Source organism: Hippocampus zosterae, chromosome 1, assembly GCF_025434085.1.
Source record: "Hippocampus zosterae strain Florida chromosome 1, ASM2543408v3, whole genome shotgun sequence".
Taxonomy (NCBI): Eukaryota; Metazoa; Chordata; class Actinopteri; order Syngnathiformes; family Syngnathidae; genus Hippocampus; species Hippocampus zosterae.
Genome location: NC_067451.1, coordinates 14,452,031 through 14,465,217, shown reverse-complemented (window position 1 = coordinate 14,465,217; position 13,187 = coordinate 14,452,031). Strand labels below are relative to the sequence as shown.

The 13,187-nt window shown below is 41.6% G+C and overlaps 1 protein-coding gene across 1 annotated transcript; it reads left to right on the top strand.

Moving 5' to 3' along the window:
• The first annotated feature begins 5,365 nt into the window (after window positions 1-5,365).
• phf6 (PHD finger protein 6) lies at window positions 5,366-11,808 on the top strand. Its single transcript, XM_052078713.1, has 11 exons — window positions 5,366-5,533; window positions 7,205-7,347; window positions 8,463-8,564; window positions 9,104-9,237; window positions 9,332-9,402; window positions 9,525-9,679; window positions 9,799-9,942; window positions 10,071-10,175; window positions 10,275-10,408; window positions 10,550-10,686; window positions 10,810-11,808. Exons 2-10 carry the CDS (start codon window positions 7,216-7,218, stop codon window positions 10,677-10,679), a joined length of 1,107 nt encoding a protein of 368 aa, XP_051934673.1. The 5' UTR covers window positions 5,366-5,533; window positions 7,205-7,215; the 3' UTR covers window positions 10,680-10,686; window positions 10,810-11,808.
• Window positions 11,809-13,187: the final 1,379 nt, after the last annotated feature.

Below are 13,187 nucleotides of genomic sequence, written 5' to 3'. Positions count from 1 at the left end.
TGTTCAAGGGAGTAGGATGAAGTAAAAAAAACTTATCTAGTCCTACCCCGTTATGTGTTTATATCTACTAAATCATTTTTATATGAATCAGAAAAGAAAAAAAGTAAGAAGAAGTCTCCATTAAGGCTCATACTTTACCCTTAACCGTGATATTTTTACAACTTTTGGTTTGTATCGGGATTATATACAGCCACACCCTGGCAGAAGTACCAAGAACTAAACTCAGCTCAGAGGGGATCGAGCCTTTTCTGTTGCTGGTCCCTTTCTCTGGAATGACCTCCAACTGAACATTCGGCAAGCCTCCTCGCTGCCCATCTTCAAAGCCCTCCTCAAAACTCACTTGTATTCTTTGGCATTCGACTGAGCATGACTTAGATTTGTTCTTGGTTTTACTGTTTGGTGCTTTCTACCACCTTTATTGCCGATTTGTCTTACTGTTTATTGTGCATATTAAATTGCTCCATGTACAGCACTTTGTATGCAGCAATGGCTGTTTGAAAGTGTTCTATACTGTTGACTTGACTATTATTAACTGGTTCAAAGCCAGGGTATAATTATTAGGACATTTTATTGGTGAATAGAAAATACATTTCCCCCGTACATTGTCATGTGTGGCTATTTTTATTCTTGAACAAAGTGCACAAAATTATCACCGTAACCAGAAAACGTTTTTCAGGTACTGTGCAAAAACTGCTAGACAAAAAATTACTTTTAAAAATCCCACTTTATTGCACTACTTTCATGGATTTGAATTGTAAAAAAAAATCATCAAATTATTCATCAGAAATATGATAAAACATTTTTTAAAAGATTTTTTTCAAGTGTAATGTCCAAATACAAGGACAAAACATTTATTCCCTTCAATACACTTCTTTTATCATTCTGAAAAACAACATTGGAAAAAATATAATAAAGTGTGAGGAATTAAACAATCCCCAAATCCTGGAGATAAACCAGAAGGGACTCTGTACAGAACATGGTTTTGGATACAGGTTTTTGTGAGCGATTCAGTTGAGCTGCTTCATATCTGTGGATCCATGCATTGTGTGTGCTGGTGGGTGGACGGACTGATTTTTTGCCTTGCTCAGTCACATGCGGCGGCACAACATGGAAACATACGGGAGGTCGGTGGGGATAGGGGCAGAGTGTGCTTGCTTGGCGCTGAAACAAACAGCGAGTCCAGCGATCTGGTTGTCACCTTTTTGATGAAACTGCAGCAGTGCATACAAAAGTGAAACTGAAATTAGTTTATCGATCTCACCCTGGAAGTATTAATCCGATATTCACACTGCCTTGGTATGTATATTATCCATATTTGGATTGATAGTCCTGTAACGTCGTAGCAACAGTGGTTGTCGGAGTGTCATAAAGTTTCATAAAATGTCATATTTATTATTATTCGGGTCAAATCATATTTTTTTTCAAGTTATATTTTACTAAAAAGAAAAGGCTTTTTATGAAAGCATTTGGTACAGTAATAACGGAATACTCAATAAATCAATCAATAAAGAATTCCCACTTTTAGGCACGTGGCATTCATTCACTGGCGTTCCTTCTGGTGTGCCGCCTTGGCCACACGGGGGGAGTATTGACCCGCTAACTACGTCACGTGATCACGTGAGTGTGCCATGACGAGCAGCATAGTTTAATGACTGCCAAATCGAAGTGGGCAGAAAACGGAGCGATTTTGCGACTTACCGGCTGTATAAGTTAATTTTGCCTATCTATCCATGGCATCCACCACTTTAACGACCGTGTTCACCGTTTTAATCAAATCGCCGACTTTGCCGAAATTCACAGCGCACGACGTTTTTATCGTCATTATGTTTTCCGTCCTCTTACAATGGAGCTGATTTAAAAGCTTTTTAAACTCTGGACGCATACCATTTTTTGTCCCTGGCTGGGTCCCTGGTAAGAGATGCTACGCTTACACGGGGGGGAAGACAAGACGCATTGTAATGGCGAAGGTAAAACTTGCTAATGATGCTAACTGACGGATTTTTTTATACATTCCGTCCTATGTTTGCGCAAAGAAAAAAGTCGTTTGTTTTACGCCGCTGTCTATTAGTACATACGACCGCACAGCAAGATATGACAATTTTAAAATACGGTATACAGTAATCGCTTATGTAAATGGCTACAGGAGTTTCAACGGTTTCCGCAGGCACAAATCGTTATAGTGCCGTCCGTCAAGGCGCAGGGGGCGTTTCTACGAAGACTGTGACGTCGAACGCAATCTCAATGTCCAAACCCGTGTTCCCGTCGAAGTATATGTCGCATGTCCCAATTCTCAGAATGGCTCTCTGGCCCCACCTCCTTTGCGCCATTTCCCCACACTTCAGTTATGCTCCCATCGGAAACTCAAGTTACCCAGAATTCTTTCGTGGAAGAGTTTTTACTTTACTACTATTTTACGTAAGTTTTATTAAAATGTTATGCCGCAAAAGTGACAAAACAATTGTAAGCTTATGTTATATTATTAATTATGATTTTATGTTTGAGCATCATATTTTCATGTTAAGCGTACCTAAATTATATTCTGTTGTTTAATAATTGCTTAGACGTGTTTTTATGTTGATAGGTTCTTATTGGCTGTTAAAGTAATAAGCAGGAAGTGATTTTAGTTAGGGGAGTTGTGTTCTCGGACGTGCTGCGGTGCAGGTGTTTTTTTTTCTTTTTCTCCTTTTATTAAACTGCATTAAAGGATTCCATCTCTCCATCTGTCGTTCCCAAAGAAGAGCCATCCACTGAAAAACAACGAACCCCTCAACTTACACAATTACCGGCTTCCCCTCCATGAGCCGTCACCTTACTCTGGTGAAGGGTTTTGCATGTCCCAATGAGCTTTGGTGCTAAATTGTCTGAAGGGGTGTTCACGCGGCAAGATTTGGTCCGGTGCTGCACCGGGGCTGCCCCAGTAGAGCGTACACACGTGCAAATTACCTCCGGCATAGCCCCGGAAAAAGGCTTACACCGGACCAAATTTGATCCACCTCAGGGAGGTTGTTTAAAAATTTGCTCCGGAGCAAATGCTCGTTTGCGAAGCAGCACCGATGTAAATTTGCATGTGTGAACGCAACTGGGTTAAATTTGCTCCAGAGCAAATGCTTGTGAAGAGTACGTATGGCGAGAATGCGTTGCTTTCGTGTTCTGTCGGACTTCCGTAATGTGTTTGTTTAATAACGACACAAGACTTGGCTGGTAACATCTTTCTTTTTGTAGGAGACTGGACTGTCTCGGAGTTGTTTGTTGCTTTGTTGTTTGTTCACAACCGCCGCGCCCCCATATCATTTATTTTGTGATTTCCTCTCATGATTTTCTGTTTGGCGCATTAGTGTTTGCTTTTCTGAGTGTCATTGAAGTCATCGTTGATTTACGTTTTCGTGGGCGGTCACTCTCGAGCAGAAGGCACGGAGACCGAGAAGGAGAAGGACGTGCCTGTCCAGTAGTCGCTCGAGTTGTGTATATACAGTACGTTTTAAAAAGAACCAACATGACAGCTTATTTGTTTTCTGTCGTTTTGCTCCGCTGCAGAAACTGCCGTGTGAACGCAAGTGGGGCTGCACCGACGCTGTGCCGATGCTGTCACGCTCAGCGGCTTTGTACGTGTGAACGCTCCACACAATTTGCTGCGATGCAAAATATATCGCAACAAAATACATCAGTGCAGCGCCGGAGCAAATGTGTGCCGTATGAACACCCCATGAGACTTGATGCCTCGAAGTTTTTTTTTTCTTGGTCTTAACGTTTTATCATTACCATTTATGTTTCATGTCACATGAAACTGCATTTTGCTGTGTGTAGCTCAGGGGTGCCCAAACCTTTTGGATCGAAGATCTACTTTTCGATCAACTAACCTCACGGGATCTACCCTTACCGGCGCGTGCATGCGCACACACGCACACACATGCACGCCATGAGGAGAAACAGCCTGAAACTGACGCATGCGATGCACTTTTGCAGCCTGTTAACTATCGTAGCTCACACGCACCGTTTTAAAGTGCTTCCCTGGGCCCTCCTAGATTCCTATTCTTTGCTTGTGCCCTCGGTGAATTGTACACGAACCAAACTCTGAATGAGAATCATGACGATAAAAGATAGAGCGCAACAGCTCTGATCACAAGCTGCAATTGCAAACTGCTGAGCACTAACAACGTCCGGTGACGTAATCACACGCCCCCGTGAATTTAAGATTTACCTGCTTAATTTTATTTTTTAAATATTTTTTTGTGAAAATGAGACTGATAAGATGTACAAACACACACAAATGGTTGTTTGTTTTTTTTCTCCTCGACACTCCTCGGATCTACTTGGGACCTGTCTTAGATCTACCGGTAGATCAGGATCGACCTAATGGGCACCCCTGGTGTAGATGATATAATGCTAGTTGCAGAAAATGAATCTGACGTTTAAAAAATGTTAACAGTTGTTTATTCATGGTGGAATAAAATGAGAATGAAGATACAAGTGATACATTTCAGTAAACAAGGGCCTAAGTTGACAAACTTTGAATTTCATTTTGTTGATAACATTTGGTCATTTTCTAAAAGGTACAAATATCTTAGTTTTGTTGTTATAAAAGCATTATCTGATTCAGTAGGGAGAGACCTTGGACCTGTTATTAATAAAGTTCAGGCTTAACGCCATCTAGACTTCAATACCTGCACAGAATCATCACCACAAATGATGCCTTTGTCTCGTGTTGTACTATGGTGCTGGGGTGTGGGGTTGCAAACAAGCCCACTTTGAAAATGTAGAGCTTTAAGTTATTTTCTAGGGGTAAATAAAATGCTCCTAAATGTGCTCAGAATAGCGATATGGGTTTGTAACCATGTCACGTGAGACATGTTGGTGATATGGGACCAGGCACTTTCAATTGTGCATGACCATAAATAAGAAATTTAAAGTAAAACTAAAGCAAAACATTTTACACCACCGGACCGAAAAAGAAATCCAAAACGTTAATACACCATTCGTCACACTTTTACAAATTAAGAAATCATAATTTAACATTAAATTACAGGCATACGATTGTAATGTGATTATGACACGAAAGAGTTAGTACCAGTCTTTTTTAATTTATGAATTTCACTTTTTAAAATGAACTATTGAAATAAATAAACGTTCTTTTTCCACATTCGAATATACAGTACCTACTCCCAATTACAGTTGTTAATTTTATATGAGATTGCCATGTCATTATTACAAACATGGATGATCAAGTGTGGTTACCTGCAACCGACTCTGGTTCCACATACAATATCCCGTAACATAGTGAAGTATCTTGCATCCGTGTCGACCAAACCATATTTATTTTCACATTTCCAAAGTTCAAATTGCACCTCGTCACGTGTGCTTTTATTCTGAAAGCCACGTCCGGAAGTAGCGAATGTAAGGCTTCGGTTACTAGCTTCACTGTGGTTAAGTGGGGAATGCACACGATCACTTGTGAAGGACGGGGAGAAATTCAGTCGCCACTCGCTACACTTTCCCTTTTCTTAACCTCTTGGCGCCGTAAGATAATAGTTGGCAGGTAAGACTTTTGTATCACGGCCTTGCGAGACAGCCAGTGTGTTTCGTGGCCTGCTGTGGTTCGAGGCCGTTGTGCTGGCGCTCAAGCCAAGCTGCTCTCTTCTCAGAGATACATCACGTATGGCGCTCTTTGCTTTCGAAGCGGTTTGCAAAGACCCGCGCCTGTCATGACTAGATCCCGCATTTAAAGGGAAATATTCGCTGCTTTTGCGCTTCACACTACCACCGAAACAAAAAGTCCTATTTTCATACCTGGGCCTTTTTCTTTCGTTTTTTATTATTTTAAACTCGGGCCTTGTGAAACATTTCGAGGCGTTGAAACGTTCCCAGTTCCCCCAAAATCACCAGTTTGTAGCTAGTTTGTCAGCGTAGGATATACACACCCCCTTTAATTCAAAACTTTGGGGGAAGAAACCGAGGGGAGTTTCCTCATTTCATATACTGCGGCCACATATTCCTCACATTGTTCGCCGTGGAATATGCCGAAATGTTCATTGATCAGGATTGTTTAGCGAACAGTTGACTTTGTAATAAGACTTGATTAAGTGTCGGTTCCATGGGCTTATTCTGTGTTTGCACGCCGCTGTAGCCGCCGCAGTGAGGCGATGGTGGCTCTGCTATCATGGCAGTAATGGCTCGTTCTAGGCGTCGCAGTACATTGTTTGTCCTAAGGAAGAAAAAAAAAACATTCACTTTTATTTTTACATTAATGGCGAGTCTCATCTTGAAATGTTTACGTGGATTACTTCCATCAAGCTCGTTTAGCAGCGTTTTAAACGCACCATCCTTGGAAAAAAAATAGCGATTGAACTGTCTCTTGTTGACAGAAGTGGTTTTGATTTTTACATAAATGCTTAATTAATGTGTCATTTTAATTTATTATTAAATAAAATGTATTCGTATAATAATTGAACTACGTAATCTTAAAAGATTTTGAAGCGTAAAATACAAGACGCCGTGTTCTAAAATGTCCCATTTATGTTAAAATAATATTTTTACAGACAGAGTGGATGCAAAAATGAATCCGATTTGATACATATGCAGGACTCATAAATACTAGGTAGCTTGTGTCAGCAAAATGTATTGCATCATTCAGAATGATATATGCACAGGTAGTCCTCATATATACTGTGTGTGTATGTACTGTATGTATAATTTATTTGATATAATTGGATTGGTCCTGATTTTGCCTAGTTTAACATAATTATCCTTAGGCTGACTCCTGGTGTTGCATCCACAGGCCTCTGCTGTGCCGATATAATAAACTATCACTGCCATCATACACAAACAACATTCCTCAAATGGTCATTTGAGAAACCTTTAATCTATACTGTGCATATTTCATTACCGGTATATGTCACAGATGTACTAAATATGTTACGCAAGAGGAGATGATTCAGCATTTGTATGGACCACAACTCTACAAGTCTATGTCTTTTGGATGCATTGCTCTTCTTTTGTTGTCTTAGTATATTTTTAGAGTTTATTCTACTCATTCAAAGTTTGGGTTCCAGGTGTATCTTTGGCTTTTTTCCTCCGACTTAAATTTATCGCTCATCTTACGACTGAAGCAGTATTACTGATGAGGATGAGTTGTTATAAAGCCTTTCTAATCCTGCTGGTCTTTTTCACTTCCTTGTTTGATTTTCATTGGAAACTCATCCGCTCTCAGCGCTCCAGATCATGTCTGGGCAGAGGAAAGGTGCTGCAGCTCGCCTCCCTAAATGCGCCTTCTGTCGAACCAGCAGGGAAAAAGACTGCGGGCAGCTGCTAGTGTCTGATAGCCAGAAGGTGGCAGCCCACCACAAGTGCATGGTAAGCAGATAGAGCATAGTGGTCTTTTTACTTGTAGACATGTGACTGGACAAACTACGTTAACCCACACCAACATTATTACAGAGGGAATATTTTTGGGGGGCTAGGGCAGCAGGGGGGTTATTCAATCACCATTTAAATGCATATCTAACCTACATGGATTTTGTTAACATGTTTTTGTTGAAGATCAATCTTCGGATGTTGTAAAAGCTACTGTACACCGGGAGATAAATGTACTGTTCATCCTTATGTGGAATATGACGCAGAATATAAACGGTAATTTACAATATTGCTATTAATAGAACTGTTACTGGTGGGATCTAACACTAAGCTAATCAAACACACAAAAAAGAGTCAATGCCTATGGCTAAGGGCCCGCAGGCATTGAAGACAATTATAGGGATGCAAAAAGTTGAAAAATTTGAGAATTAAGCGTTGGCATCAATTTTATTATGAATTTGTTGTGTCACGTAGTTGTGACATCACACATGCAGATAGCACCACCAGCATTAGGATTAGAGCCGAAGAAGAAAGTCACGTTTGAATTTAATTAATGTAAGTGAGACTGAGAGAGCAGGGGGGTAGGATGCTGTATATTTTTTCATGGAATTTCTGATGCCTGCTGCACTTTGTACACTAACGAGTCACCAATTAACAAGGCAGCTACAGGCAGGTAGTCTAGATGCAATAAAGGTGAAAGTGCTAAATGAAAGAAAAAAAAAAGGACCAAACCCAATATGTTATCACTTTGACGCTTTCTTTATCATATTATTATTAGTGGCCATGGCCTCTGTCTCAGTCTCTAGCATTTATCATGTAGATTGTGGTTTGTCATTGTCTTATATTTATGGTGTTTTCCGAGTCGATGGCATCCTACTTAATTTTGCACCCAGAAATTCCTTGATTTAAAAAAAAAAAGAAAAGAGAGAGAGGGAAATGGTGTGCATTGACTGCAAGAATGAAATGTCCAAATGTTGTTATACCTTTATTTTTCCAATCATTATTTTACAAAAGTCACTGGCAAGACATGAAATGTGGAATGTTTTTCTTTAGATGGTGGATCCAAGACTACACTAAAAATGTTTTTTTGTGTTTTTTTCATGTTTGTGGCATAGCTTTTCTCCTCTGCTCTGGTGTCATCACACTCAGATAATGAAAACATTGGAGGATTTTCTGTTGAAGATGTCAAGAAGGAGATCAAAAGGGGAAACAAATTGGTGAGTCTTTTTTTAAACAGTGCATTAACAAAGGCGGTGGTAAAGCAGAACAGAGAACACTCCAAATTCGAATATCTACCCGTTCGGTTCTGAAATTTCATCAGAAATATCACAAAACTTAAAGATGTGTGAGATCTTAGTGTCCTGGACATTATGAGAGCGCAGCCCAGCCAGCCTTAGGCTTAACTTTCCGCATTTTTATTTTTATTTGTTCTTTTATGTGTTTTTGTGAGTTTATTCTTTTTAAAGATACCAGTTTCAATAAGGGGTTCTTGGATTGATTGTCCAGCGTTCGGTACCATTTTATATGCAGACTCACCATTGATCCAAGGGTCGTCACTTGTTAATAAATCCCCCCATCCATCCATTCTCTATCGCTTATCTGGAGTTGGGTCGCAGGGGCAAGAGCTTTAGCAGGGAAACCCAGACTTCACTCTCCCCAGCCACTTGTTAAAATGACAATTTTCCAACTTGTTAGGAAAAAGGGAAAAAATGATTTTATTTTTACTTTGAAAGTAATAATGAAGGCCTCGCTACAGATGTGTTCATCATGTCATCGGCCGGGTGCTACTATTGGCTGTGATGTGAATACGTGCCGGAGGACTTACCACTACTACTGCGCTGTAAAGGACAAAGCCCAGGTTAAAGAGAATGCATCACAAGGAACTTACCTGTAAGTTACTTTCCCTTTAGACACCTTTTAGACCTCTTTTAAAATATACATCATTTCATTTAACTATTGAACTACTACCTTCTCTAAATTGTAGAGTTTACTGCCGCAAACATCGGGATGCTTCTCGAGATGGCATTGAAGGCAAGTCTGTCCACAATGTTAATTGTATTTTTTGTTATGTCTACTCCATGCCCCCCAACCCCTGCACTTCACTTGTGCAATATTTATGAATAAGATGTTTGATCCATTTTCTAAAGGTCTCTCTCCAATGTTTTGTTTGTTTTTAGATGAAGAGGAAGGTGTGGCCAATGACTCGGACTCCTCACCGCCACAAAATAGGGGCAGAGGAAGATTTGAGAAGGGCAGAAGCAAGGTTCGTGGCCAGTCAGAAGACACCCGCTCTACCTCCTCCCAGGCTGCAGACGAGGAGACTTCCTCACATGTAAGGCGACTTGCCTGCACACAAGGTCGTTTCCAGTGTGTCTCACATTCACTTGCATGGTGGGTTGACTGTTAAGGTGGTCTCTCAGCGGTGTCTATGTGCTGTACTGTGTGTCGTAGCGGGAGAGGTCACCCCTTAGGGCCAGTCCGGCTGATGGCGGGCAGCGCTGTGGCTTCTGCCATGCTGGTGATGAAGAAAACGAAACGAGGGGCGTACTTCATACCGATAACTCCAAAAAAGTGGCTGCTCACTACAAATGCATGGTACGGTCTGTGTGCGTGTACATCCAAGTGTGTATGCTTGCGTGAGTGTGTTTGTGTGCCATTAAGGTTGTTGCAGTGAACTTAAGTGGTTGTGCTGTGTTACCACATCTTCTCTTCTGGCTTTACAGCTTTTTTCGTCTGGGACAGTTCAGCTGACCACCACATCACGGGCGGAATTCGGGAACTTTGATGTGAAAACCGTAATCCAAGAGATAAAGAGAGGGAAAAGAATGGTAGAAAAAAAATTCTTTCTCCATTTTTTTGATGAACAACTGTGAAAGTAGACGATTATCATCTAATCAAAATTTGTGGTTGTCTTGTTGTATTTGAAGAAATGCACACTTTGCACCCAGCTGGGTGCAACCATTGGCTGTGAGATCAAAGCCTGTGTGAAGACTTACCACTATCACTGCGGTCTGCAGGACAAAGCAAAGTACATTGAGAACATGGCACGCGGAATCTACAAGTGAGCACTGTTAAGACCAGTCTTATTTCTTGTCTAGTAAAATGCTTGCACAGTCCATTCCTAACGCTGCTTTGAGCCACAGCTTTGTAGAGGATGAATTGTTGTTGTTCAGTGTTAGTTACAAATCCCCCTTTGTTTTAGACTATATTGTAAGAACCACAGTGGCAATGAGGAACGGGATGAGGAAGATGAAGAACGAGAGAATCGCAGTAGAGAAAGAGCAGCGATCGACCACGGAGGAACACCGTCAATGCAAGTGAATGGCAACTAGTTACAATGTAAGAATTTCAAATCCATAATCCGTTGGCGGCCATGTTTTCTACCCACAACAATAACATCGAAAAATATATTCGCCTTCAAAATCAGTTTTTAATGACCTGGTTGATTTTTCTGTTTTACAGGTTTGACCGCAGTGCAAACAGCAAAACTTGTCGGGGGAGCTATGCGTTTTTCTACAAAATCTCAGCCTACTCTCAACGCTGTGGTCTTTAGTTTCCCATCAATTGTCCTCAGCACCTCGCCCTCCCAAATAAACGGATGCCATGCATTGAGACTAGATGAGCTTTTCACGCACTGGTGATACCCACAGAGCATGGACTCGTGCAAAATTGTGTTGAAAAGCCAAAGGTTAACTTTCACAAGAGAGTCATGTGGACATATCTTCAACCGTCTTCTGCTACTGTCATGACTGAAGTTCTAATTGCCACCCCACAGACCACTACACTTGATGAAACCATATTGTTCCTTTTCCCTCACTGCAATAGCTGTCACCAGTCTCTCCCAAGTTGTGCAGTTTTATCATTTTGTTTTGTTCATCATATTTTTCGAAATCTCTTCATGTTAGCCTTTCTTTCTTGATACGTAACACATTTGCTACTGTGTAATCATCGTGAGTAATTTTGAATGTTTGGATATCTGATGGGCACAAGTCCAAGTTTTACTGGCATGCACTTGCATTTGTCCACATTTAATGGTGGATTCTTGGTTTTCTGTTTAGCCGCAAAAGAGCTCAGTACAAGGCTCTTCAGGAAAGTTGGCTTGACTTTGTTTGGTGTGATGTTACATGTATCTCTACAAATATATCCAATCGTTTTTGGAAATAGAAAATGTTTTGTATTTTACATGTTTACTGAAAAAAACGTGGTCTTCTTATTTGACTGTTCGGAAAAAAAAACCTTCTCATGTAGCTGGTAACTCGATGCTCCGCTTCCAAGAGAGGAATGTCACACCAGCCAAAGTATCATGAAGTCACTGTGTATCTTTGTGAATTTAGTTTTACATTCTTGAATCTGACTGAAGCTTATCATGCTCACCTGGAACATTCATTCTGCCTTTTTAGTATTTTCAATAAATTGATTTGTGCATTTTAATTCATGTAAATGCACAGATGTCTCTTTGCATATTTGTTTGGTTCTTCCGTTCAACACTTAAATGTTCCGTTTTGGGGATTGGATCTACAATGGGGCGGCCTGGTCGTCCAGTGGTTAGCACGTTGGCTTCACAGTGCAGAGGTACTGGGTTCGATTCCAGCTCTGGCCTCTCTGTGTGGATTTTGCATGTTCTCCCCGGGCCTGCGTGGGTTTTCTCCGGGCACTCCGGTTTCCTCCCACATTCCAAAAACATGCGTGGCAGGCTGATTGGACGCTGTAAATTGTCACTGTGAGTGTGGGCGTGGATGGCTGTTCGTCTCTGTGTGCCCTGCGATTGGCTGGCAATTGATTCAGGGTGCTCACAGAGCAAACCACGTGTCGATGCATGTGCCTGCTTCATTATGTCACGTGATTGACACGTGAACTGCATTGACACAGTCCAGGCTTCTAATTGACACACCGGCTGCGTTGACACAGTCCAGGCTGCTAATTGACACATCGACTGTGTTGACACAGTCCAGGCTGCTAATTGACACATCGGCTGCGTTGACACAGTCCAGGCTGCTAATTGACACGTGAACTGCACCGGTGCAGTTTAGACTGCATCGGCTGCTTGGCACAGTACAGGCTGCGCCACTTACTCCAGGGGGCGTCGACTCAGTGCAGAGGGCGTTGACGCAGCAAAAGCCCGCCGCACAGTGTTTATAAGGAAGTCGTTTGGCGACACAACGCCACCTGCCGAAACAAGCCAGACCTCACTCACGCTCGCTTGTCGAAGTTCGTGTCAGTGCAGACTTCGTGTTCGTGCCTTGCCTTCCTTGCCGATTATGGAGCAGAGACGCAAATCATCCGCCGTGTGGGACCATTTTGATGTCCCGGAGAATAAGGTATTATTTATTTATTTATTCAAATCGCCTTCTGTCGCCGAGAGCCTCGGCGAGAGGCACTCGCCGAGTGCCTCTCAGATTATTGACATGTGTTGTACCATTCTAATCCGAATACATTTCAAGGTAACTCTTAGTTACTTCTTATTCACATTTCATTACAGGTGAAATGTCGAATTTGCCGGGTCGAATTGTCATACACCAACAGAAGCACCTCCACCATGCTGAGGCATTATCGGGCCAAGCATGAGAATGAAGTTCGCGATACACCCAGTATTACACCAGGTATACAAACGTTCACTCATCTTTTCGCGGTTGCTATGTTGATGATTTAATTGACAATCAGTAATTATTATTGGTTGACTCTCCACTCAATGTTTGACAATCAAGGTTCCAGGAAGCAGCTGTACTGGAAGGACCAACACACTTCTTTCCCAAACATCTCCCACCTCGCAAAGGAGTTCCTTTGTACGCCAGCCTCATCCGTCCCTTGTGAGCGTGTGTTCTCCACAGCAGGAGAAATCG